The following is a 23,106-nucleotide window of genomic DNA, read 5'->3' as shown; positions in this document are numbered from 1 at the left end:
TCCATATCCAAACAATCTAGAGAGTGGTGTACCACAATAAGTTCCTCAACCTCTTGACTTGAGAAGGAGTCCTTATCCTCACCATCCGGGACAACGACATCCTCCAAAAGTTCCCTCTCTTCCGAATCCAAATTCTGTAACGGACCCCGTACCAAGAACCAGGCGCAGCAGCAGCCCTAATCTGATCCTCCCGCTGAAATGCTACTAGCTTCATGAAGTCGGAGACTGACTAACCCAAGGCCTGTGCCCATACCGGCTCTACCAGGGCAGAACACCCCAGAGTCCACCTGTTCATATTGTATTTTGTTATTACACTGGGCGCAAGTGAAAAACAATGCCATAGTAGCACTTTTTCTCTTACGTCCTAGAGGATGCTGGTGTCCACATTAGTACCATGGGGTATAGATGGGCCCACCAGGAGCCATTGGCACTTTAAGAATTTGAGAGTGTGGGCTGGCTCCTCCCTCTATGCCCCTCCTACCAGACTCAGTTTAGAAAATGTGCCCAGTCACAGTTAGGGGAGCTCTACAGAGCTTTTCTTGAAAAGTTTATTTTTAGAGTTTATTATTTTACAGGGAGCCTGCTGGCAACAGCATCCCTGCAGCGAGGAACTAAGGGGGGAGCAATGTCCGCCCTGCGGGGTCTGAGCCAGTCTCCGTTGACTGGACACTGAGCTTCAGAGGTGTCTGATCGTTCTCCGCCACAGGGGACCGCTCGCCCCAGCAGCATGACGCCAACCCCTTACAGAGCTGAAGAAGTGGTGAGTGAGACATCGACCGCGCCTAGCATGCGGGGGACCGGTGTGAAGATGGCGGCAGCGGGGAGGCAGCGCAGTATTAATTGCGCTCCTGGGAAGGCTCAGCGGCACATGGTGCGGCACTGTGAGGGGCTCCCTGGGCCAGCGCTTACCCTCTACACTGGTCCAGAAGCCTGTCGGGGTCCTCGGATCTTAGCCAGCACAATTTCCTCAGGCCAGTATAATCTATGAACAGCGGGAAGACAGTGCAATTAAGGAGGCGGAGCTTCTCCTCAGAGCGAACCCAGCAGCGTTTCAGCGCCATTTTCCTGCCTGCACAGCGCTGAGAGGAAGAACAGGTCCCTCCACAGCAACTCCAGCTATCTATACACGGTACCAGGGGGCTGTAGAAGGGAGGGGAGGCTGTAATAAGACTGTGTGTCCTATTAAGGTGCAGTCAGTGCTGACAAGGGGTCTCCCTTTGCTAAAAGCGCTGTGTGTGGGTTGGCTCCAATCTCTGGCCCTCATTCCGAGTTGTTCGCTCGCTAGCTGCTTTTAGCAGCATTGCACACGCTAGGCCGCCGCCCTCTGGGAGTGTATCTTAGCTTAGCAGAATTGCGAACGAAAGATTAGCAGATTTGCAAATAGAAATTTCTTAGCAGTTTCTGAGTAGCTCGAGACTTACTCCTCCACTGCGATCAGTTCAGTCAGTTTCGTTCCTGGTTTGACGTCACAAACACACCCAGCGTTCGCCCAGACACTCCCCCGTTTCTTCAGACACTCCCGCGTTTTTCCCAGAAACGCCAGCGTTTTTTCGCACACTCCCATAAAACAGCCAGTTTCCGCCCAGAAACACCCACTTCCTGTCAATCACACTCCGATCACCAGAACGATGAAAAATCCTCGTTATGCCGTGAGTAAAATACCTAACTTTTGAGTAAAATAACTAAGCGAATGTGCTCTGCGAACCTTGCGCATGCGCAGTAAGCGACTAATCGCAATATAGCGAAACTCGGCAACGAGCGAACAACTCGGAATGAGGGCCTCTGTGTCTCTCTTGCCATTCTTGGGAGGGGGACTGTGTGTGTGTGTGTGTGTGTGTGTGTGTGTGTGTGTGTGTGTGTGTGTGTGTGTGTGTGTGTGTGTGTGTGGTGGTCTGCTTTAGCTATGTCCAGGGATACTGTGTCATATGCTGCAGAGGATTTATCCTCCCAGGATGATCCCATTCCATGTAATCAGGATAGCGCTGGTTTAGCACATATACCAGCAAGGGAACCGGAGTGGTTTTCCTCCATCAAATCTTGGATTTCTCAGATTTCTGACAGGGTTGCAAGTAATAAATCTGCAACCCAGGTATTACAGAGCTCTATGGCAGTATGGCCGGTTTTTGGTACCTCAGGACGCCCCGCTATATACCCCCACAAACGTGCGTTTGTGCAGGTCACACAAGACGATACGGATACTGATTCTGACACCACAGATGGTGATGGGGATGTGTTGCGGGGGTCCGCATCTCTTGCAAAGGGGGGGCAATTGTTGATAGAGGCTATCAGGGATGTGTTGAATGTTAATGATACCACACCTGAGCAGGTTGAGGAGGCTTTTTTTACTGAAAATACAAAAGCCTCGCTAACCTTCCCTGCGTCAAAGGAATTGAATGCTATATTGGAGAAAGCATGGGTAAACCCTGAGAAAAAATTCCAGATCCCTAAAAGGGTCCAGGTAGCGTTTCCTTTCCCTGAGGAGGATAAAAAAAAATGGGAAAACCCGCCGATTGTTGACGCATCTATGTCCAGACTCTCAAAGAAGGTGGTTTTGCCTGTTCCAGGATCTACCGCCTTAAAGGAGCCGGCTACTAGAAAGATTGATAACACGTTTAAATCAATGTACACTGCTTCAGGGGCCATATTACGTCCCACTATTGCTACCGCATGGATTGCAAAGGCAATAGTAAAGTGTCGGCTACCTTACTTGAAGATTTGGATACGATGGTTAGGGATGATGTTGCATTATATTTACGCAATATACATGATTCAGCAGGTTTTATGGTAGGATCCATGAAAGACCTGGGTTCCATGGCTGCGGGAATATCTTCCATGTCTTTTTCAGCTTGTCGGGGACTGTGGCTGGGCCAGTGGTCGGCCGACGCGGAATCCAGAAAAAGTGTGGAGTCCCTACCCTATACAGGTCAGGCTCTCTTTGGGGAAGCTCTAGACGCGTGGATATCCACGGCTACAGCGGGTAAGTCTCCGTTTCTTCCCTCAGCAGCACCTGCTCCAAAGAAATCCTTCTCTTCATCTGCAACGCAGTCCTTTCGGCCTAACAAGCCTAGAAAGGCCAGATCGTCCAATACCTTCTTTAGGGGAGGTCGAGTTAAGTCCAAGAAACCTGCAGCAGCTGGTTCCCAGGAACAAAAGCCTGCTTCAGGTATGCAAAAGTCCTCCGCATGACGGTGGACTGCGCGGCCTGGAGGTGGGGCCAGTGGGAGCGAGACTCAGACACTTCAGTCAGGTCTGGGTATCGTCCGTGTGTAAGGAATTGATTACCCTGGGGTACTCGGGCGCTCTGAGTATGGGATGCTATACCAAGCAGCGGCCTCACAGATAAAAGGGAAGTCACTCCCACAAACATAAACAAAAAGCAAGATGGAGGCTGCGCTAAGTTTGTTCAATATGACAACAATAATGGTGTATCTAATAATTCCACAATTTAATAATAAAAAAGTTGATACACTAAAAGTTTAAAGGTAAATACACCATAAAAATGCATGCATCAATAATAAAGGGTTAAAAGGCACAAATAGTACAGTGAATGAATTTAGGGTTACCCAAACAGCCAGGAATTGAAAGAAGATTTAAAGGTGGGAAGTCCGTTCCAAAGTTGTTCCCCAAAGATGTCAAAGTCCAGCATAGGCAGATTTTAGGAGGTAAGCAATGTCCAATGTATTGACAAATTACCGCTAGAGGATGTAGTGCTCCGGGATTTTAGATGGTGAGCTCCTCATGCAATACGGTGGATGAAGTTCATCGGTTCAACTTGCTATTCGAAATCCTCCAAGTGCAAATAGTGATCTGGATTAAATAGGGGATGGTCCGGTCATCCAGCAGTAAGTTCCTGGCGTGGGTCCCTGTACACCTGACGCGTTTTGCTGCAATCAGCTAGCAGCTTTTTCAAAGGTATCAATGGTTTGAATATGTGGGGTTTATATACCCTTTCAATATGGTGGCTAATTAGCACCTGGTAACAGTATTGCATAATTACTGAGCAATGTGCATATAAAAACAGCAAAGTTATATAGAAGACAGACCTACATCTCCTATGATGGGAGAGATGTAAACATAATTCAATTTTTATTGTAATTTATTGTTTTACAAAGCGTACTTAACTTTGACAACAAAGATGAGCAGAAAGTATAAGTGGATAGCCAATCATTACATTTGTTATGGTTAATGTCACTATAGAAACACAATTTTGTGCAATGTTATTGGTTAGGGACAAAGATATAGGTGGCACAGTATTTACCCTCATAGATATCACGTCCCAAGTAGCCGCAGGCACCACTATAGGTTGGTTCAAATGAAACGCTGATACCACCTTAGGGAGGAATTGGGGAGGCGTCCTCAATTCTGCTCTGTCCATATGGAAGATCAGATAGGGGCTTTTACAGGACAAAGCCGCCAATTCTGACACCCGCCTAGCCGAAGCCAAGGCCAAAAGCATGACCACTTTCCACGTGAGATATTTTAAATCCACGGTCTGAAGTGGCTCAAACCAATGTGATTTTAGGAAATCCAACAAAACGTTAACATCCCAAGGTGCCACTGGGGGCACAAAAGGGGGCTGAATATGCAGCACTCCCTTAACAAACGTCTGAACTTCAGGCAGTGAAGCCAGTTCTTTTTTAAAGAAAATCGACAGGGCTGAAATCTGGACTTTTATGGATCCCAATTTTAGGCCCATAGTCACTCCTGACTGTAGGAAGTGCAGAAATCTACCCAGCTGAAATGCTTCTGTGGGGACCTTCATAGCCTCACACCAAGCAACATATTTTCGCCATATACGGTGATAATGCTTTGCTGTCACATCTTTCCTAGCTTTTATCAGCGTAGGAATTACTTCAACCGGAATGCCCTTTTCCATCAGGATCCGGCGTTCAACCGCCATGCCGTCAAACGCAGCCGCGGTAAGTCTTGGAACAGACAGGGCCCCTGCTGTAGTAGGTCCTGTCTGAGAGGCAGAGGCCAAGGGTCCTCTGAGATCACCTCTTGCAGTTCCGGGTACCAAGTCCTTCTTGGCCAATCCGGAACAATGAGTATAGTTCTTACTCCTCTTTTTCTTATTATCCTCAGCACCTTTGGTATGAGAGGAAGAGGAGGGAAGACATAAACCGACTGGTACACCCACGGTGTCACTAGAGCGTCCACAGCTATCGCCTGAGGGTCCCTTGACCTGGCGCAATATCTTTCTAGCTTTTTGTTGAGGCGGGACGCCATCATGTCCACCTGTGGCAGTTCCCATCGCTTTGCAATCTGTGTGAAGACTTCTTGATGAAGTCCCCACTCTCCCGGGTGGAGGTCGTGTCTGCTGAGGAAGTCTGCTTCCCAGTTGTCCACTCCCGGAATGAACACTGCTGACAGTGCTTGCACGTGATTCTCCGCCCACCGAAGAATCTTTGTGGCTTCCGCCATTGCCATCCTGCTTCTTGTGCCGCCCTCGCGGTTTACATGGGCGACCGCCGTGATGTTGTCTGACTGAATCAGCACTGGCCGGTTTCGAAGCAGGGGCTCTGCTGAGCACTCTGCAGCCACCACAGAAGAGACACCCTGGCCCTTGGGGACAGGGTGATCAGCCGATGCATCTGAAGATGCGATCCGGACCACTTGTCCAACAGATCCCACTGAAAGATCCTTGCATGGAACCTGCCGAAGGGAATGGCTTCGTATGAAGCCACCATCTTTCCCAGGACTCGCGTGCAGTGATGCACCGATACCTGTTTTGGTTTCAGGAGGTCCCTGACCAGAGATGCTAATTCCTGGGCCTTCTCCACCGGGAGAAACACCTTCTTCTGTTCTGTGTCCAGAATCATGCCCAGGAAAAGCAGACGCGTCGTAGGAATCAGCTGCGACTTTGGAATATTCAGAATCCAGCCGTGCTGTTGCAACACTTTCTGAGAGAGTGCTACGCTGATCAACAACTGCTCTCTGGACCTCGCCTTTATGAGGAGATCGTCCAAGTACGGGATAACTATAACTCCCTTCTGCCGAAGGAGTATCATCATTTCGGCCATTACCTTGGTAAATATCCTCGGTGCCGTGGACAGGCCAAACGGCAACGTCTGGAACTGGTAATGACAGTCCTGTACCACAAACCTGAGGTACTCCTGGTGAAGTGGGTAAATGGGGACATGCAAGTAAGCATCCTTGATGTCCAGCGACACCATAAAATCCCCCTCTTCCAGGCTTGCAATAACCGCTCTGAGCGATTCCATTTTGAACTTGAATTTCTTTATATAAGTGTTCAAGGATTTTAAATTCAGAATGGGTCTCACCGAACCGTCCGGTTTCGGTACCACAAACATTGTGGAATAGTAACCCCTTCCCTGTTGAAGGAGGGGGACCCTGATAACACTTGCTGGAGGTACAGCTTGTGAATTGCCGCAAGTACTACCTCCCTTTCTATAGGGGAAGCTGGCAAGGCTGATTTGAGGTAACGGTGGGGGGGAGTCGCTTCGAATTCCAGCTTGTATCCCTGAGATACAATTTGTACAGCCCAGAGATCCACCTGTGAGCGAACCCACTGGTTGCTGAGGTTTCGGAGACGCGCCCCCACCGCACCTGGCTCCGCCTGTGGAGCACCAACGTCATGCGGTGGACTTAGTGGAAGCAGGGGAGGACTTTTGTTCCTGGGAACTGGCTGCATGGTGCAGCTTCTTACCTCTACCCCTGCCTCTGGCAAGAAAGGATGCGCCCCTTACCCTCTTGCCTTTCTGAGAACGAAAGGACTGCATTTGATAATACGGTGCTTTCTTAGGCTGTGAGGAAACCGGAGGCAAGAAAGTCGACTTTCCAGCTGTCGCTGTGGACACGAGGTCCGATAGACCGTCCCCAAACAATTCCTCACCCTTATAAGGCAAAACCTCCATGTGTTTTTTAGAATCAGCATCTCCTGTCCATTGCCGAGTCCATAAGACCCTCCTGGCAGAAATGGACATAGCATTAATTCTTGAGCCCAGCAGGCAAATGTCCCTCTGAGCATCCCGCATATATAAGACGACGTCTTTTATATGGCCCAGGGTTAGCAAAACAGTATCCCTGTCGAGGGAATCTATGTCGTCTGACAGAGTATCTGTCCATTCTGCTACAGGACTACACATCCAGGCTGAAGCAATAGCAGGTCTCAGTAGAGTACCAGAGTGTGTATACACTGACTTCAGGATAGCTTCCTGCTTTCTATCCGCAGGCTCCTTTAGGGCGGCCATATCCTGAGACGGCAGGGCCACCTTTTTAGATAAGCGTGTCAGCGCCTTGTCCACCCTAGGGGATGTTTCCCAACGTAACCTGTCCGTTGGCGGGAAAGGGTACGCCATCAGTAACCTCTTAGAAATCACTAGTTTCTTATCAGGGGAACTCCACGCTTCTTCACATAATTCATTTAATTCATCAGATGGGGGAAAAGTCACTGGCTGCTTTTTCTCCCCAAACATATAAACCTTCTTGGTATTAACAGGGTTAATCTCAGAAATGTGTAATACATCTTTCATTGCAATAATCATGTATCGGATGGCCTTGGTCATTTTAGACTGTAAATGTGCCTCATCATCGTCGACACTTGAGTCGGACTCCGTGTCGACATCTGTGTCAACCATCTGAGATAGAGGGCGTTTATGAGCCCCTGACGGTTTCTGAGTCGCCTGGGCAGGCGCGGGCTGAGACCCCGGCTGTCCAAAGGCTGCAGCGTCATCAAATCTTTTATGTAAGGAGCTTACATTGTCGTTTAAGACCTTCCACATATCCATCCAATCAGGTGTCGGCCCCGACGGGGGCGACACCACACTTATCTACCCTTGCTCCGCCTCCACGTAACCCTCCTCATCAAACATGTCGACACAGCCGTACCGACACACCGCACACACACAGGGAATGCTCAGACTGAGGACAGAACCCCACAAAGTCCTTTGGGGAGACAGAGAGAGAGTATGCCAGCACACACCACAGCGCTATATAACACAGGGATTTCCCTTGTAATAAGTGATTACCCAATAGCTGCCTTATATGTTTTATTTGCGCCTAAATTTATGTGCCCCCCCTCTCTTTTTTTACCCTTCTTGTACCTGGATACTGCAGGGGAGAGCCTGGGGAGCTGCTTCCAGCGGAGCTGTGAAGAGAAAATGGCGCTGGTGTGCTGAGGAAGAAGGCCCCGCCCCCTCAGTGGCGGGCTTCTGTCCCGCTTACTGTGTAAAAAAATGGCGGGGGTTTTTACATATATACAGTGCCAGACTGTATATATGTATTTTTATTGGCAAAAGGTACTTCAATTGCTGCCCAGGGCGCCCCCCCCCCCCAGCGCCCTGCACCCTACAGTGACCGGAGTGTGTAAGTGTGCTGGGAGCAATGGCGCACAGCTGCGGTGCTGTGCGCTACCTTAAATGAAGACAGGAGTCTTCTGCCACCGATTTCGTCGTCTTCAAGCTTCTGTTCTTCTGGCTCTGCGAGGGGGACGGCGGCGCGGCTCCGGGAACGGACGATCGAGGACAGGTGACTGTTTTCGAACCCTCTGGAGCTAATGGTGTCCAGTAGCCTAAGAAGCACAAGCTAGCTGCAAGCAGGTAGGTTTGCTTCTCTCCCCTTAGTCCCACGTAGCAGTGAGTCTGTTGCCAGCTGAAGCTCTCTGAAAAGAAAAAACCTAACAAATACTTTCTTTACTAGTAAGCTCAGGAGAGCCCACTAGGAGCACCCAGCTCTGGCCGGGCACAGATTCTAACTGAGGTCTGGAGGAGGGGCATAGAGGGAGGAGCCAGTGCACACCAGATAGTACCTAATCTTTCTTTAGAGTGCCCAGTCTCCTGCGGAGCCCGTCTATTCCCCATGGTCCTTACGGAGTTCCCAGCATCCACTAGGATGTCAGAGAAATAGGATTTTGGTACCTACTGGTAAATCCTTTTCTCGTAGTCCGTAGAGCGGTTCGTTTCCTGCAAATGTTATTTGGTTCAGTACAACTTCATTTTGTTGAGTACTGCATTGTTGCTTGGTAAGTAATGTTTCAGTAGTTGCTGAGTGTTCAAGCTTTGTTGGCTTGACGTGTCTTGTATGTGTGAGCTGGTACGAATCTCACCACTATCTGTGTATAATCCTTCTCTCGAAGATGTCCGTCTCCTCGGGCACAGTTTCTAGACTGAGTCTGGTAGGAGGAGCATAGAGGGAGGAGCCAGCCCACACTCTCAAACTCTTAAAGTGCCAATGGCTCCTGGTGGACTCGTCTATACCCCATGGTACTAATGTGGACCCCAGCATCCTCTACGGACTACGAGAAAAGGATTTTACCGGTAGGTACCAAAATCCTATTTTTTCCTTGACAGGTTTCGATTTGTCAGTCATAGTCCCCACTTGGTCTCGCTGTTTTCAGAGGATGCAGGCAAACCAAAACCCTTCAAACAGGTATATTAAATAAAAGTCACTGAGCAACTGCACAATCTCTGTAAAAAAAACAAAAGGCAAGAATAGGCAATAAAATCACAGATAGTGTGCTTAGCCTTCCTGGACAGGCTAACAGCTGTAGAGGAGAGGAGCTGATGCCAAAACTGGACCACAGTGATCCCAGCCTGCAAGACAGCCAAGCCCCCGTGGCTGCACTCTCCCAGCCACAAGTGCTACTCCCACCCCTCTATGGAGAAATCATTTGGTTTGGTTGGCCTGTGTGGTGCGCACTTCGTACAAGGAGGCCACCTTATGGGGGAAACCCAGCAAGATGGTGCCGCCATCCAGGACATCGCTGCCATCTTGCAAATAGCGAGAGCGCACACTGTCCCCGATGCCAGGCAGTCTCAGCTGAGGCCAGAGTGCTATCGTGGCACAGCTTCACTCAAGCTGTGCACTGCTACAAGTATAGAGCCTCACTACAAAGAAAACATGCCTTATTCCACAGGCACTTAAAATACACTGGTATGCTGGGATTACAGCGGGGGGAGGAGTTGACAATTAAAGCTACAATTTAAATTGAAGTTCCAGTGTCCCCCAGCCTTGCTGCAAGAGAAAAACAATATTTATAAAAAATACAAAATTTCTCCTGCTGTTGGCGGTATAGTCTCAGTAAATGATTGTCCTACAGAAAAGGAGTCTGCTACACCAGAAGAACATACTAGTTTAGTTTATTAACAGGTTTGCACCTAGACATTAAGTTATTACAGACATGAAGGACACCAATGAAGAAATCAACCCAGATTACGTGTGACCAGCAGAAGGATAGAACTCAGGGCCTAATTCAGACCTGATCGTAGCAGCAAATTTGTTAGCAGATGGGCAAAACCATGTGCACTGCAGGGGGGGGGGGGGGGGGGGGGGGGCAGATGTAGCATGTGCAGAGTGTTCAATTTGGGGGGTTATATTGTTTCTGTGCAGGGTAAATATTGACTGCTTTATTTTTACACCTCAATTTAGATTTCAGTTTGAACACACCCCACCCAAATCTAACTCTCTCTGCACATGCTATATCTGCCCCACCTGCAGTGCAGCATGGTTTTGCCCATCTGCTAACAAATTTGCTGCTACTATCAGATCTGAATTAGGCTCTCAGTCCTGAAGACCTACAAAAAATGCAGTGTTTGTAAGAGAAGTGAGTGAATGACAAATGCAGCAGAGACGTCCGGGAGAATTTGAAGTAGTGGCATTTAGAGAGAGTAGTGATTAAATGTTTGAACACCTTGGACAGTGCACGGTCTGTGGAACGTTGGAACCATGAAGCTGATTTCTGAGGATCCAATAGGTTGTAGGAGCTAAGGAGCTATGTGAGGGGAGTACAGGTAAGCCTCTACAGAAGCCCGGAGGGGCATGGGTGATGGATAGGGTGATAATAGGAGAGAATATTTGGTTCAGAATAGTAGTAATTACCATTATCATGATAAAAGATATTAAAAGCAAGATGAGCAGGATACAGTGAACAGCTGATTTGTGAGGGGGTGGTTGTGAGATGGGAATACAGAGAAAAGGTCAGACAATTCAATTTAGTTTGTGGGACCATATGAAGAGAGGGGATAGGGTACAGAGAAGGGAGCAAGAGGGGAACTTGAGAAAAAATGACTTCACAGAAAAAATAGTGGATAAGTGGAATAGCCTCCCAGCACAGGTGGTTGAGGCTAAGAGAGTAGAGCAAATAAGGATCAAATAGGATTTGAGGTTATCATAAAGTAATTAGAGCGGCAGACTAGATGGGCCAAGTGGTTCTTATCTGCAGCCAAATTTTATGTTTGTTCAGAAAGTGGCTACTGAATTGCTGCCACTGGGGCCTGTGATGTTCTGATCCTGGCAGCTTCGGCCCGATGTGTCCCCTGGTAGGAACCAAAATTCCACCTCCTAGATTATTCTATGTCAAGAGCCGAACTCAACTTCAACTGGCCAAAATGGGTTTGTCATTTTAAACCCTCATTTTCTCACAATGAGGTGACACCCCTGGGTGTGAAATGCAAAAGCCTAAGCCCTGGTATTGAAGGGCTTTATTTGAAGAGACTGGATACAGAACAGTTAGTGGTCCATCTTTCCTCCTATGTGGGGGGTATTCAATTAGTGCCGTCTTTTCGACTAGTCAAAAAACTGCACTATTCGCCCGTTTTTAGGTCGAATTACATTCGATGTATTCAATGCCCGTGCTGTTTTTCCAACTGGTTAAAAAAATCCAGTACTTGCGAAAACCACGCGTATTAGTGAATTCACCGCTGATACACGTGTTTTGGTGAATTCGCTGGCATTTTCACCTGTTTTTGGTGCAATTTTCGCCCATGCCGATAAAAAAAAAAAAAAAAAGTGAAACAGCATGGTCAAAATGGAATACAGGGCAATTGTATACCCTGTGTCGAATTAGTGCTGTTTTTTCGACCAGTCGAAAAAATGGCACTTAATTGAATACCCCCCTATGTCTCCTGCCATTCCGGTAGAACATAGGGAGAAGTTGTTGCCGCACAGTGGAAAGTTGTTGAATAGTAACACAAGATGTATCTGTGGATATTTGAAGGCACGGTTGAGTTAGACTGTGGAGGAGAGATGTAAGGTGATAAGGTGATGGTCTGAGAGAGTGAACAGAGTGTTTAAGAAATCAGAAACTTAAAGGACAGTGGAAAAGAGGAACAAGGCAGCAGCCATCACAATGGGTTAGAGGAAACGGCTGCCACGGGAAAAGGCCGACAGAGGAGGTTACAGAGAGTAGACTGTGACAGAATGAGAATATGCATCATTATTCTGGATATTGAAAGGACTCAAGATAATGGTTGGAACGTCAGGAGACATAACATGATGGAACCAGGCTGACAAAGGTTTAGGGATCTGCAGGTTGTTATCCAGAGTGGGAATAGCTCAGAGCTCCACTCTGAGGGAAGGGGAGGCACACCCAGATATTTTGTGCCTCAGAAGATGGAAATGGATGGGAAAACTGTAACTGTATAGCATGGGGAAAGGCAATACCACCTCCTTCTCTGCTTCCAAGCCTGTTAAAATGGTTTTAACAATAAAACCTAAATATTATCATATACAGCAGGTGAGTTGTTACTACTATGTTCTGCTATTTGACATTCAATACATCAATGTTTAAGTTAACCTTATTCAAATGAATTCCACTGGCACTAGAGAAACAGAAGGAGTGGGCACAAGGAAAAACAAAGGCTGCTATATCAGACCTCCATATTCTCCAGGGCATGTGGTGTTCCTGAGGGTGAGTGCAGCTCTTCCTGTGCTATGTGAGTGGGGAATGAGAGGCAGCCCTGTGTGTATAGGAGATCTGCACTGTGCAGGAGCTGTGCTATGTTCTGTAAACAGTTATTAATTCAGAAAAGGGTGAAGGATGCACAAAGATGAGAGTATTCCTGATTTAGATCAACCTATTCTATTCACAATCAATGGTTAAACTTTCACTTACCCAGTGATACGCAGATCTGGTCATTCTTCAGCATTATATCTTTACACAGGCCATTGTGTCCATCTACATAATCCAGCTCCTACATAGAGAAATAGACAGTGATATCCTCACATCTTATAGGAACCTGACACACACAATGACACAATCATCACCCAGACACATCCCCTGGTGTTACTGTATAATGTCCCATTCCCAGCAGTCACCTCTCCAGTCATCACCCAGACACCCCCCCTGGTGTTACTGTATAATGTCCCATTCCCAGCAGTCACCTCTCCAGTCATCACCCAGACACATCCCCTGGTGTTACTGTATAATGTCCCATTCCCAGCAGTCACCTCTCCAGTCATCACCCAGACACATCCCCTGGTGATACTGTATAATGTCCCATTCCCAGCAGTCACCTCTCCAGTCATCACCCAGACACCTCCCCTGGTGTTACTGTATAATGCCCCATTCCCAGCAGTCACCTCTCCAGTCATCACCCAGACACCTCCCCTGGTGATACTGTATAATGTCCCATTCCCAGCAGTCACCTCTCCAGTCATCACCCAGACACATCCCCTGGTGATACTGTATAATGTCCCATTCCCAGCAGTCACCTCTCCAGTCATCACCCAGACACCTCCCCTGGTGATACTGTATAATGTCCCATTCCCAGCAGTCACCTCTCCAGTCATCACCCAGACACATCCCCTGGTGTTACTGTATAATGTCCCATTCCCAGCAGTCACCTCTCCAGTCATCACCCAGACACCTCCCCTGGTGATACTGTATAATGTCCCATTCCCAGCAGTCACCTCTCCAGTCATCACCCAGACACATCCCCTGGTGTTACTGTATAATGCCCCATTCCCAGCAGTCACCTCTCCAGTCATCACCCAGACACCTCCCCTGGTGTTACTGTATAATGTCCCATTCCCAGCAGTCACCTCTCCAGTCATCACCCAGACACATCCCCTGGTGTTACTGTATAATGCCCCATTCCCAGCAGTCACCTCTCCAGTCATCTCTCCAGTCATCACCCAGACACCTCCCCTGGTGTTACTGTATAATGTCCCATTCCCAGCAGTCACCTCTCTAGTCATCACCCAGACACATCCCCTGGTGATACTGTATAATGTCCCATTCCCAGCAGTCACCTCTCCAGTCATCACCCAGACACCTCCCCTGGTGATACTGTATAATGTCCCATTCCCAGCAGTCACCTCTCCAGTCATCACCCAGACACATCCCCTGGTGTTACTGTATAATGTCCCATTCCCAGCAGTCACCTCTCCAGTCATCACCCAGACACCTCCCCTGGTGATACTGTATAATGTCCCATTCCCAGCAGTCACCTCTCCAGTCATCACCCAGACACATCCCCTGGTGTTACTGTATAATGTCCCATTCCCAGCAGTCACCTCTCCAGTCAGAAGCTGAATGATCTTGTTGGTGAGTTCCAGAATCTTCTGCTCATTGACTCTCCCATGTGTCAGTGAGTGAGGTGGAGGCCCCGTGTTGGGGCTCTGGGTCCTGCTCAGTCCTCGGGGTTGGCTGATGGGTGTTACACTCTGACCAGATTTGTCCAAAACAATATAATCCTACATACAGTGAGACATTAATAAATAACATAGTGCACAAAGATCAACACCCTACAACAAACATCTCATCACGTACATATCATCATCCCTGAGGTTCTCTATAAACCAAACCATCTCCTATGCCAAACTCTAATTAAATCTCTTGCCTCAGTATAACTGAGATTAATATCTAGCTTTATTCAAAGATATAGAATTGATGTCACTGTGACACTCCCAGACTCCCTCACCTCCCCAGTCAGGACCCTGTGTTAGTAATAGAGACAAGAGTGATGTCACTGTGACACTCCCAGACTCCCTCACCTCCCCAGTCAGGTCCATATGTTAGTAATAGAGATGAGAGTGATGTCACTGTGACACTCCCAGACTCCCTAACCTCCCCAGTCAGGTCCATGTGTTAGTAATAGAGATGAGAGTGATGTCACTGTGACACTCCCAGACTCCCTCACCTCCCCAGTCAGGTCCATATGTTAGTAATAGAGATGAGAGTGATGTCACTGTGACACTCCCAGACTCCCTCACCTCACCAGTCAGGTCCATGTGTTAGTAATAGAGATGAGAGTGATGTCACTGTGACACTCCCAGACTCCCTCACCTCCCCAGTCAGCAGGTAGACGATTTCCAGGGTAATGTTTAATATCCTCTCAGTTCGGCAATTCCTGTCCCTCTCCATCCTCCGTGACTCAGTCAGATTATGTACTCAGGATACCGGCCTAAATATGAAATGGGAGCGTGAGCATACTGTACAATTTTATTTACAGACATAGGTCATATAAAGCAATTTGCACCAACAATAACCCAGGGTGACACAGTACTCAATTTTAGACAAATACTCAATACCCAACTGTAATTCAATCCAAACTATATATTTAATAAAACAGGCAACATATTGTATTCCTTCTAATATCTATAGATTTTAAACTTGCGAGCAGGGTCCTCTTAAACAATAGTAAAGCTGATTATGCTGGAGCTAGATAAGTAACTGTTAAGAAATAAATGTACAAACCAGGAGTACAGGATTCATAATAGAATACCCTACAATGCATATTCCTATCATTAAAACATCAATCAATATAAAATTAAACAAATTACCATAATTTGCATTCCTACCAATATATAATCCACAACAATATGATAATATTATAACATCCCAGAACACCAGACTATTTCATTAATAATATAACATTCTGTAATCTATATGCAAACCGTTATTTAATTAATGACCGTCGCCTCTCCACCGCCCTGGTCACTGCTTCCCATGCACGAGTTCAGGATTTTGTCCGTGCTGCACCCCTTCAGTGGAACGCACTCCCCCGCTCCATTAGACTCTCCCCGACCTTGCAAAGCTTCAAACGGGCACTAAAAACCCACCTATTCATCAAAGCATACCCTCCCGATGCATAACCCAGTGCTGAAGCCGCGCCTCCACCCCCCTGCCTCATGCTGTGAACACCTCAGCTTTGCTTGCATACTGCCATCTGGCTACCTCCCACTTGCCTGCACCTCTTGTCATGTGTCTGTCGCCCCTCCCCACTAGATTGTTAGCTCTTCAGAGCAGGGCCCTCTTTCCTTGTTATCTAAGCCCTCGTCTCGACACATTTCACTCGCAGCTCTCCCCTACTCAATGACCATCTTTATCCTGCTAGTAAAGGCTCATCTCCATCTATGGCCACCAGCCTCTAGTAGTACGATGTTCACTCCATCAATACTTACATCTTAGCTGTATTATGTCTTGAGAACGTGTGGTGCTCTGTTACCTGTACTCTATTTCTGTTATTTATTTACTGTAATGCTATGTTTTGTCTCCCTGTACTGTCCTTTGTACGGTGCTGCGAAACACATGTGGCGCCTTATAAATAAAATGTAATAATAATAATAATAATTAGGCTTACCATACTATCCCTTTAAACCGATACGCTGATGGATTAAACAGGTTCTGTGGATGATTACAACCAGGTGAACTGCAGGCTTGAAGTCAGCCAGCCCCAGAACCTGTATAATCCATGAGTGTCCCGGTTTAAAGGGACGGTATGGTACGCCAAGACTGTATAAAATCACTGATTCAATGCAACATAATCCATATGCCTTTTACATATAATTCTTGACTAACGGAATAATGATATAGCAATTTATAATCAATATTGCATGACTATGGAAGCACACATATAGCATCCCATATGCCCACAAATGATACACTCCAAGACCACACAGTTACTGATATACACTGTCCTTTGTATTCCCCCAGAATAACATCCATGGCTATAGAACTGCTAATACACCTCTACATAATCTGTATTCCGATTGCTATACAATCCATGACTATATAATTATTAATGTAACATCCCACCATCTCCTTACAAATCATAGAAACCTATTTGGGTCACATCAGCTCACCAATCAGTCGAAAACATACAGTAGCAATGTTACTCCGGAAATACTAGAGCACCACTTCCTGTCTATGCGTTCCAACAGCATCACTTCCGCATCGTGCGGTCCACCTGCATAACTTCCGCGTTGTGCGTTCCACCAGAGTGACTTGAGCTGTACTTCCTTGCGTTCCACCAGCATTGCTTTCGGGATGAGCGTTCCATCTGCTCTTTTACGTTCCCACTTCCTGTGTATGCGTTCCACGAGTATGATATAAATTGCAGTGGAGGCTGCTGTTACTTACACTGGTAAACCACCCATTGTACGTGTGTAATTGTCATTGGTTGCTTCCACTGTGTATAAGAGGAAGCTCCAGTGTATCTTAGTTAAACTAAAGCACTACAAGACCCAGCATGAACTGTTACACACACACAGACTGCAGGAGAACTAACAGAATTAATATAAGTATAGTCCAAATGGCTGCCTAAACTGTCGCTATGGTAACGATGCAGTTATTCTGCGTTTACACATTTATTGTCTGGGCCTGGTGCACTGCTGTCATTAGAGACCTTATCAATAAACTTGCCTACCTGACCCTCTCCATGAGGGAGAAAATGCTCTGTTCCTGGACTGTCCTGGTAATATATGATTGCCATCACCTGTGGTGAGCTAGGTAATTTATAAGAAAGGTGTTTCACCACAGGTGATGGCAATCATACATTACCAGGAAAGTCCAGGAACAGAGCATTTTCTCCCTCATGGAGAGGGTCAGGTAGGCAAGTATGCCTTATATACATGTATTCTTTGCTAATTAAATGTTCCTGTCACCCAATTGCAAATGGCCTGAGAATGATTCATCAGCTTCTGTGCATTCCAGCCATGTTTTTGTATCACCGGCTTATTTTCCCCGGGGTTGGAACATTGGCTGTACTCTCTGTAGTGGATGCATTGTCTCTCTAGAACACAGCTCCATGGTGCAGGAGAGTGCTCACAATAAATTTGTTATTTCATATGGCTATAAACCTAACTGATATGTGAGCATCAGTCTACTGCGAATGCAGGTCTCCAGAAGCATGGCGCCCGCGCCGTGTTCCAAGGGACATTTCTATTGCGCAAGCGCTAATCACTGGTAGATAACTGCGGCACACATTTTCCCAGTTATATTTGCAGCTCTGCAGCCAGTGCGGGCCCGACTGAGAGGGGAGTATAAATAAATGGGTGCAGGGTGTGCGGTGTGTGGCCCCCCTGTACCCAGCATGTCACCTTGTACCCCTGACAGCATGTCACCTTGAGAAAAACGCCCTGCGCGGCGTTGAAACGTTGGTTTATAACCATGCTTTTTTTTAATCTCTAATACATAACTTTTTCATCAAATCCAACGAGTGCCGCCTGGTTCCTGTTTGCCATTGGGGGGATCGCCACATGCCCACGCAGGGGACCTCCGTGCATATATACAAGTTGAGGAGGGCACCGTGGTTATTTTGTTTCATTTGGAGTGATTATATATATATATATATATATATATATATAGCAAAAGAAATCAGGTGGCACTCACAGACTTGTAGCTTCGTGGAAACAAACTTCACCCCGTGAAGATATTTAATGTGAAACAGGTAACGTTTCGGGACGTATCCCCTTCCTCAGATACGTCCCCGAAACGTTACCTGTTTCACATTAAATATATTCACGGGGTGAAGTTTGTTTCCACAAAGCTACAAGTCTGTGAGTGCCACCTGATTTCATTTGCTATACGTTGGTGGGCCGGCTGGTCCACAAGGAAGGGCACCACAGCCAGCTGATCTGGAGGAGTGACGGGGCAATCTTGGTATATATATATATATATATATATATATATATATATATAAAACGTGCAGTGAGGTACTGGTATTAGTACCAGAGCCCAAGGGTTCATGTGGTCATTATACACTGGTCATTATACACAGGTGCAATATATGCTGCTGGAGATTTGGTGAGTGTTGATCAGAGATGTGCGGAAAAGATAGACATCACCTCACCTGCCATAGACGTTTTACTCCACTTTTAAACTGTGTATTTGCTTTTCTCTAACGTCCTAAGTGGATGCTGGGGACTCCGTAAGGACCATGGGGAATAGCGGCTCCGCAGGCAGGAGACTGGGCACAAAAGTAAAGCTTTAGAACTACCTGGTGTGCACTGGCTCCTCCCCCTATGACCCTCCTCCAAGCCTCAGTTAGATTTTTGTGCCCGAACGAGAAGGGTGCACACTAGGTGGCTCTCCTGAGCTGCTTAGTGAAAAGTTTAGTTTTAGGTTTTTTATTTTCAGTGAGACCTGCTGGCAACAGGCTCACTGCATCGAGGGACTAAGGGGAGAAGAAGCGAACTCACCTGCGTGCAGAGTGGATTGGGCTTCTTAGGCTACTGGACATTAGCTCCAGAGGGACGATCACAGGCCCAGCCATGGATGGGTCCCAGAGCCGCGCCGCCGGCCCCCTTACAGAGCCAGAAGACAGAAGAGGTCCGGAAAATCGGCGGCAGAAGACGTCCTGTCTTGAACAAGGTAGCGCACAGCACTGCAGCTGTGCACCATTGCTCTCAGCACACTTAACACTCCGGTCACTGAGGGTGCAGGGCGCTGGGGGGGGGGCGCCCTGAGACGCAATAAAAACACCTTGGATGGCAAAAAATGCATCACATATAGCTCCTGGGCTATATGGATGCATTTAACCCCTGCCAGAATACATAGAAAAACGGGAGATAAGGCCGCCGATAAGGGGGCGGAGCCTATCTCCTCAGCACACTGGCGCCATTTTCCCTCACAGATCCGTTGGAGGGAAGCTCCCTGGCTCTCCCCTGCAGTCACTACACTACAGAAAGGGTTAAAAAAAGAGAGGGGGGGCACTAATTACGCGCAGTATTAAAGATACAGCAGCTATAAGGGGAAAAACACTTATATAAGGTTATCCCTGTATATATATAGCGCTCTGGTGTGTGCTGGCAAACTCTCCCTCTGTCTCCCCAAAGGGCTAGTGGGGTCCTGTCCTCTATCAGAGCATTCCCTGTGTGTGTGCTGTATGTCGGTACGTTTGTGTCGACATGTATGAGGAGAAAAATGATGTGGAGACGGAGCAGATTGCCTGTAATAGTGATGTCACCCCCTAGGGGGTCGACACCTGAGTGGATGAACTGTTGGAAGGAATTACGTAACAGTGTCAGCTCTGTATAAAAGACAGTGGTTGACATGAGACAGCCGGCTACTCAGTTTGTGCCTGTCCAGACGTCTCATAGGCCGTCAGGGGCTCTAAAGCGCCCGTTACCTCAGATGGCAGATATAGACGCCGACACGGATACTGACTCCAGTGTCGACGGTGAAGAGACAAATGTGACTTCCAGTAGGGCCACACGTTACATGATTGAGGCAATGAAAAATGTTTTACACATTTCTGATAATACGAGTACCACCAAAAAGGGGTATTATGTTCGGTGAGGAAAAACTACCTGTAGTTTTCCTGAATCTGAGAAATTAAATGAGGTGTGTGATGATGCGTGGTTTTCCCCCGATAACAACTAATAATTTCTAAAATGTTATTGGCATTATATCCTTTCCCGCCAGAGGTTAGGGTGCGTTGGGAAACACCCCCTAGGGTGGATAAAGCGCTCACACGCTTGTAAGAACAAGGGCTCTACCCTCTCCTGAGATGGCCGCCCTTAAGGATCCTGCTGATAGAAAGCAGGAGGGCATCCTAAAAGGTATTTACACACATACTGGTGTTATACTGCGACCAGCAATCGCCTCAGCCTGGATGTGCAGTGCTGGGTTGGCGTGGTCGGATTCCCTGACTGAAAATATTGATACCCTAGATAGGGACAGTATATTATTGCCTATAGAGCATTTAAAAGATGCATTTCTATATATGCGTGATGCACAGCGGAATATTTGCCGACTGGCATCAAGTCTAAGTGCGTTGTCCATTTCTACCAGTAGAGGGTTATGGACACGACAGTGGTCAGGTGATGCGGATTCCAAACGGCATTTGGAAGTATTGCCTTATTAAGGGGAGGAGTTATTTGGGGTCGGTCTTTCAGACCTGGTGGCCACGGCAACAGCTGGGAAATCCACGTTTGTACCCCAGGTCGCCTCTCAACATGAGAAGACGCCGTATTATCAGGCGCAGTCTTTTCGTGGGCAAGCGGGCAAAAGGTTCCTCATTTCTGCCCCGTGACAGAGGGAGAGGAAAAAGGCTGCAGAAATCAGCCAGTTCCCAGGAACAGAAACCCTCTCCCGCCTCTGCCAAGCCCTCAGTATGACGCTGGGGCTTTACAAGCAGAATCAGGCACGGTGGGGGCCCGTCTCAATGAATTTCAGCACGCAGTGGGCTCACTCGCAAGTAGACCCCTGGATCCTTCAGGTGATATCTCAGGGGTACAAATTGGAATTCGAGACGTCTCCCCCTCGCCGTTTCCTAAAGTCGGCTTTACCGATGTCTCCTTCTGACAGGGAGACCGCTTTGGAAGCCATTCACAAGCTGTATTCCCAGCAGGTGATAATCAAGGTACCCCTCCTGCAACAGGGAACGGGGTATTATTCCACACTGTTGTGGTACCGAAGCCGGACGGCTCGGTGAGACCGATTCTAAATCTAAAATCTTTGAACACTTACATACAGAGGTTCAAATTCAAGATTGAGTCACTCAGAGCAGTGATTGCGAACCTGGAAGAAGGGGACTACATGATGTCTCGGGACATCAAGGATGCTTACCTTCATGTCCCAATTTACCCTTCTCACCAAGGGTACCTCAGGTTTATGGTACAGAACTGTCACTATCAGTTCAGACGCTGCCGTATGGATGGTCCACGGCACCCCGGGTCTTTACCAAGGTAATGGCCGAAATGATGATACTCCTTCGAAGGAAGGGAATTTTAGTTATCCCTTACTTGGACGATTCCCTGATAAGGGTAAGATCCAGGGAACAGTTGGAGGTCGGTGTAGCACTATCTCAGGTAGTGTTGCGGCAGCACGATTGGATTCTCAATATTCCAAAATCGCAGCTGATTCCGACGACTCGTCTTCTGTTCTTAGGGATGATCCTGGACACAGTTCAGAAAAAGGTGTTTCTCCCGGAGGAGAAAGTCAGGGAGTTATCCGAGCTAGTCGGGAACCTCCTATAACCGAGCCAAGTCTCAGTACATCAATGAAATGGTTCTGGGAAAAATGGTGGCTTCCTATGAAGCAATCCCATGCGGCAGATTCCACGCAAGAACTTTCCAGTGGGACCTGCTGGACAAATGGTCTGGGTCGCATCTTCAGATGCATCAGCGGATAACCCTGTCACCAAGCACAAGGGTGTCTCTCCTGTGGTGGTTGCAGAGTGCTCATCTTCTAGAGGGCCGCACATTCAGGACTGGGTCCTGGTGACCACGGATGCCAGCCTGCGAGGCTGGGGAGCAGTCACACAGGGAAGGAATTTCCAGAGCTTATGGTCAAGCCTGGAGACATCACTTCACATAAATATCCTGAAGCTAAGGGCCATTTACAATGCTCTAAGCTCAGCAAGACCTCTGCTTCAAGGTCACCCGGAGTTGATCCATTCAGACAACATCACGGCAGTCACCCACTTAACAGACAGGGTGACACAAGAAGCAGAAGGGCAATGGCAGAAGCTGCAAGGATTCTTCGCTGGGCGGAAAATCATATGATAGCACTGTCAGCAGTATTCATTCCGGGAGTGGACAACTGGGAAGCAGACTTCCTCAGCAGACACGACCTCCACCCGGGAGAGTGGGGACTTCACCCAGAAGTCTTCCACATGTTTATAAAACTCGACAAGTATTGCGCCAGGTCAAGGGACCCTCAGGAAATAGCTGTAGACGCTCTGGTAACACAGTGGGTGTACCAGTCAGTGTATGTGTTCCCTCCTCTGCCTCTCATAACCAAGGTACTGAGAATTATAAGATGGAGAGGAGTAAGCACTATATTCGTGGCTCCGGATTGGCCAAGAAGGACTTGGTAACCGGAACTTCAAGAGATGCTCACAGAGGATCCGTGGCCTCTACCTCTAAGAAGGGACCTGCTCCAGCAAGGACCCTGTCTGTTCCAAGACTTACCGCGGCTGCGTTTAACGGCAGGGCGGTTGAACGCAGGATCCTGAAGGAAAAAGGCATTCCGGATGAAGTCATCCCTATCCTGATCAAAGCCAGGAAAGATATAACCGCAAAACATTATCACCGCATTTGGCGAAAATATGTTGCGTGGTGCGAGGCCAGTAAGGCCCCGACGGAGGAATTTTCAACTAGGTCGATTCCTACATTTCCTGAAAACAGGAGTGTCTA

General features: G+C 47.6%; 2 protein-coding genes across 7 annotated transcripts in view; both read right to left on the bottom strand.

The window, feature by feature from the left end:
- The window catches only part of LOC135054759 (gastrula zinc finger protein XlCGF57.1-like), a 22,468-nt gene extending 5,316 nt beyond the window's left edge, over window positions 1-17,152 (bottom strand). Inside the window, exons 1-4 of one of the 6 annotated variants that reach the window (XM_063958067.1) lie at window positions 16,828-17,152; window positions 15,029-15,146; window positions 14,257-14,436; window positions 12,854-12,932 (exon numbers count right to left, since the gene is read on the bottom strand). In XM_063958067.1, the coding sequence (XP_063814137.1) occupies window positions 12,854-12,932; window positions 14,257-14,436; window positions 15,029-15,106 (337 nt within the window). In that variant the 5' untranslated portion in view covers window positions 15,107-15,146; window positions 16,828-17,152. Of the gene's footprint in view, window positions 1-12,853; window positions 12,933-14,256; window positions 14,437-15,028; window positions 15,147-15,639; window positions 15,756-15,804; window positions 15,859-16,325; window positions 16,381-16,780 lie in introns of those variants that run through there. The other 5 variants (XM_063958065.1, XM_063958069.1, XM_063958068.1 and 2 more) reach the window with 5 other exon arrangements.
- The window catches only part of LOC135057168 (gastrula zinc finger protein XlCGF67.1-like), a 23,600-nt gene continuing 17,401 nt past the window's right edge, over window positions 16,908-23,106 (bottom strand). Inside the window, exon 2 of the mRNA XM_063963066.1 lies at window positions 16,908-17,047. Coding sequence (XP_063819136.1) covers window positions 16,908-17,047 — 140 coding nt within the window. The remainder of the gene's footprint in view (window positions 17,048-23,106) is intronic.

Source organism: Pseudophryne corroboree, chromosome 3 (genome assembly GCF_028390025.1).
Source record: "Pseudophryne corroboree isolate aPseCor3 chromosome 3, aPseCor3.hap2, whole genome shotgun sequence".
NCBI classification, from domain to species: domain Eukaryota; kingdom Metazoa; phylum Chordata; class Amphibia; order Anura; family Myobatrachidae; genus Pseudophryne; species Pseudophryne corroboree.
This window is presented reverse-complemented; position numbering and strand designations above follow the sequence as displayed.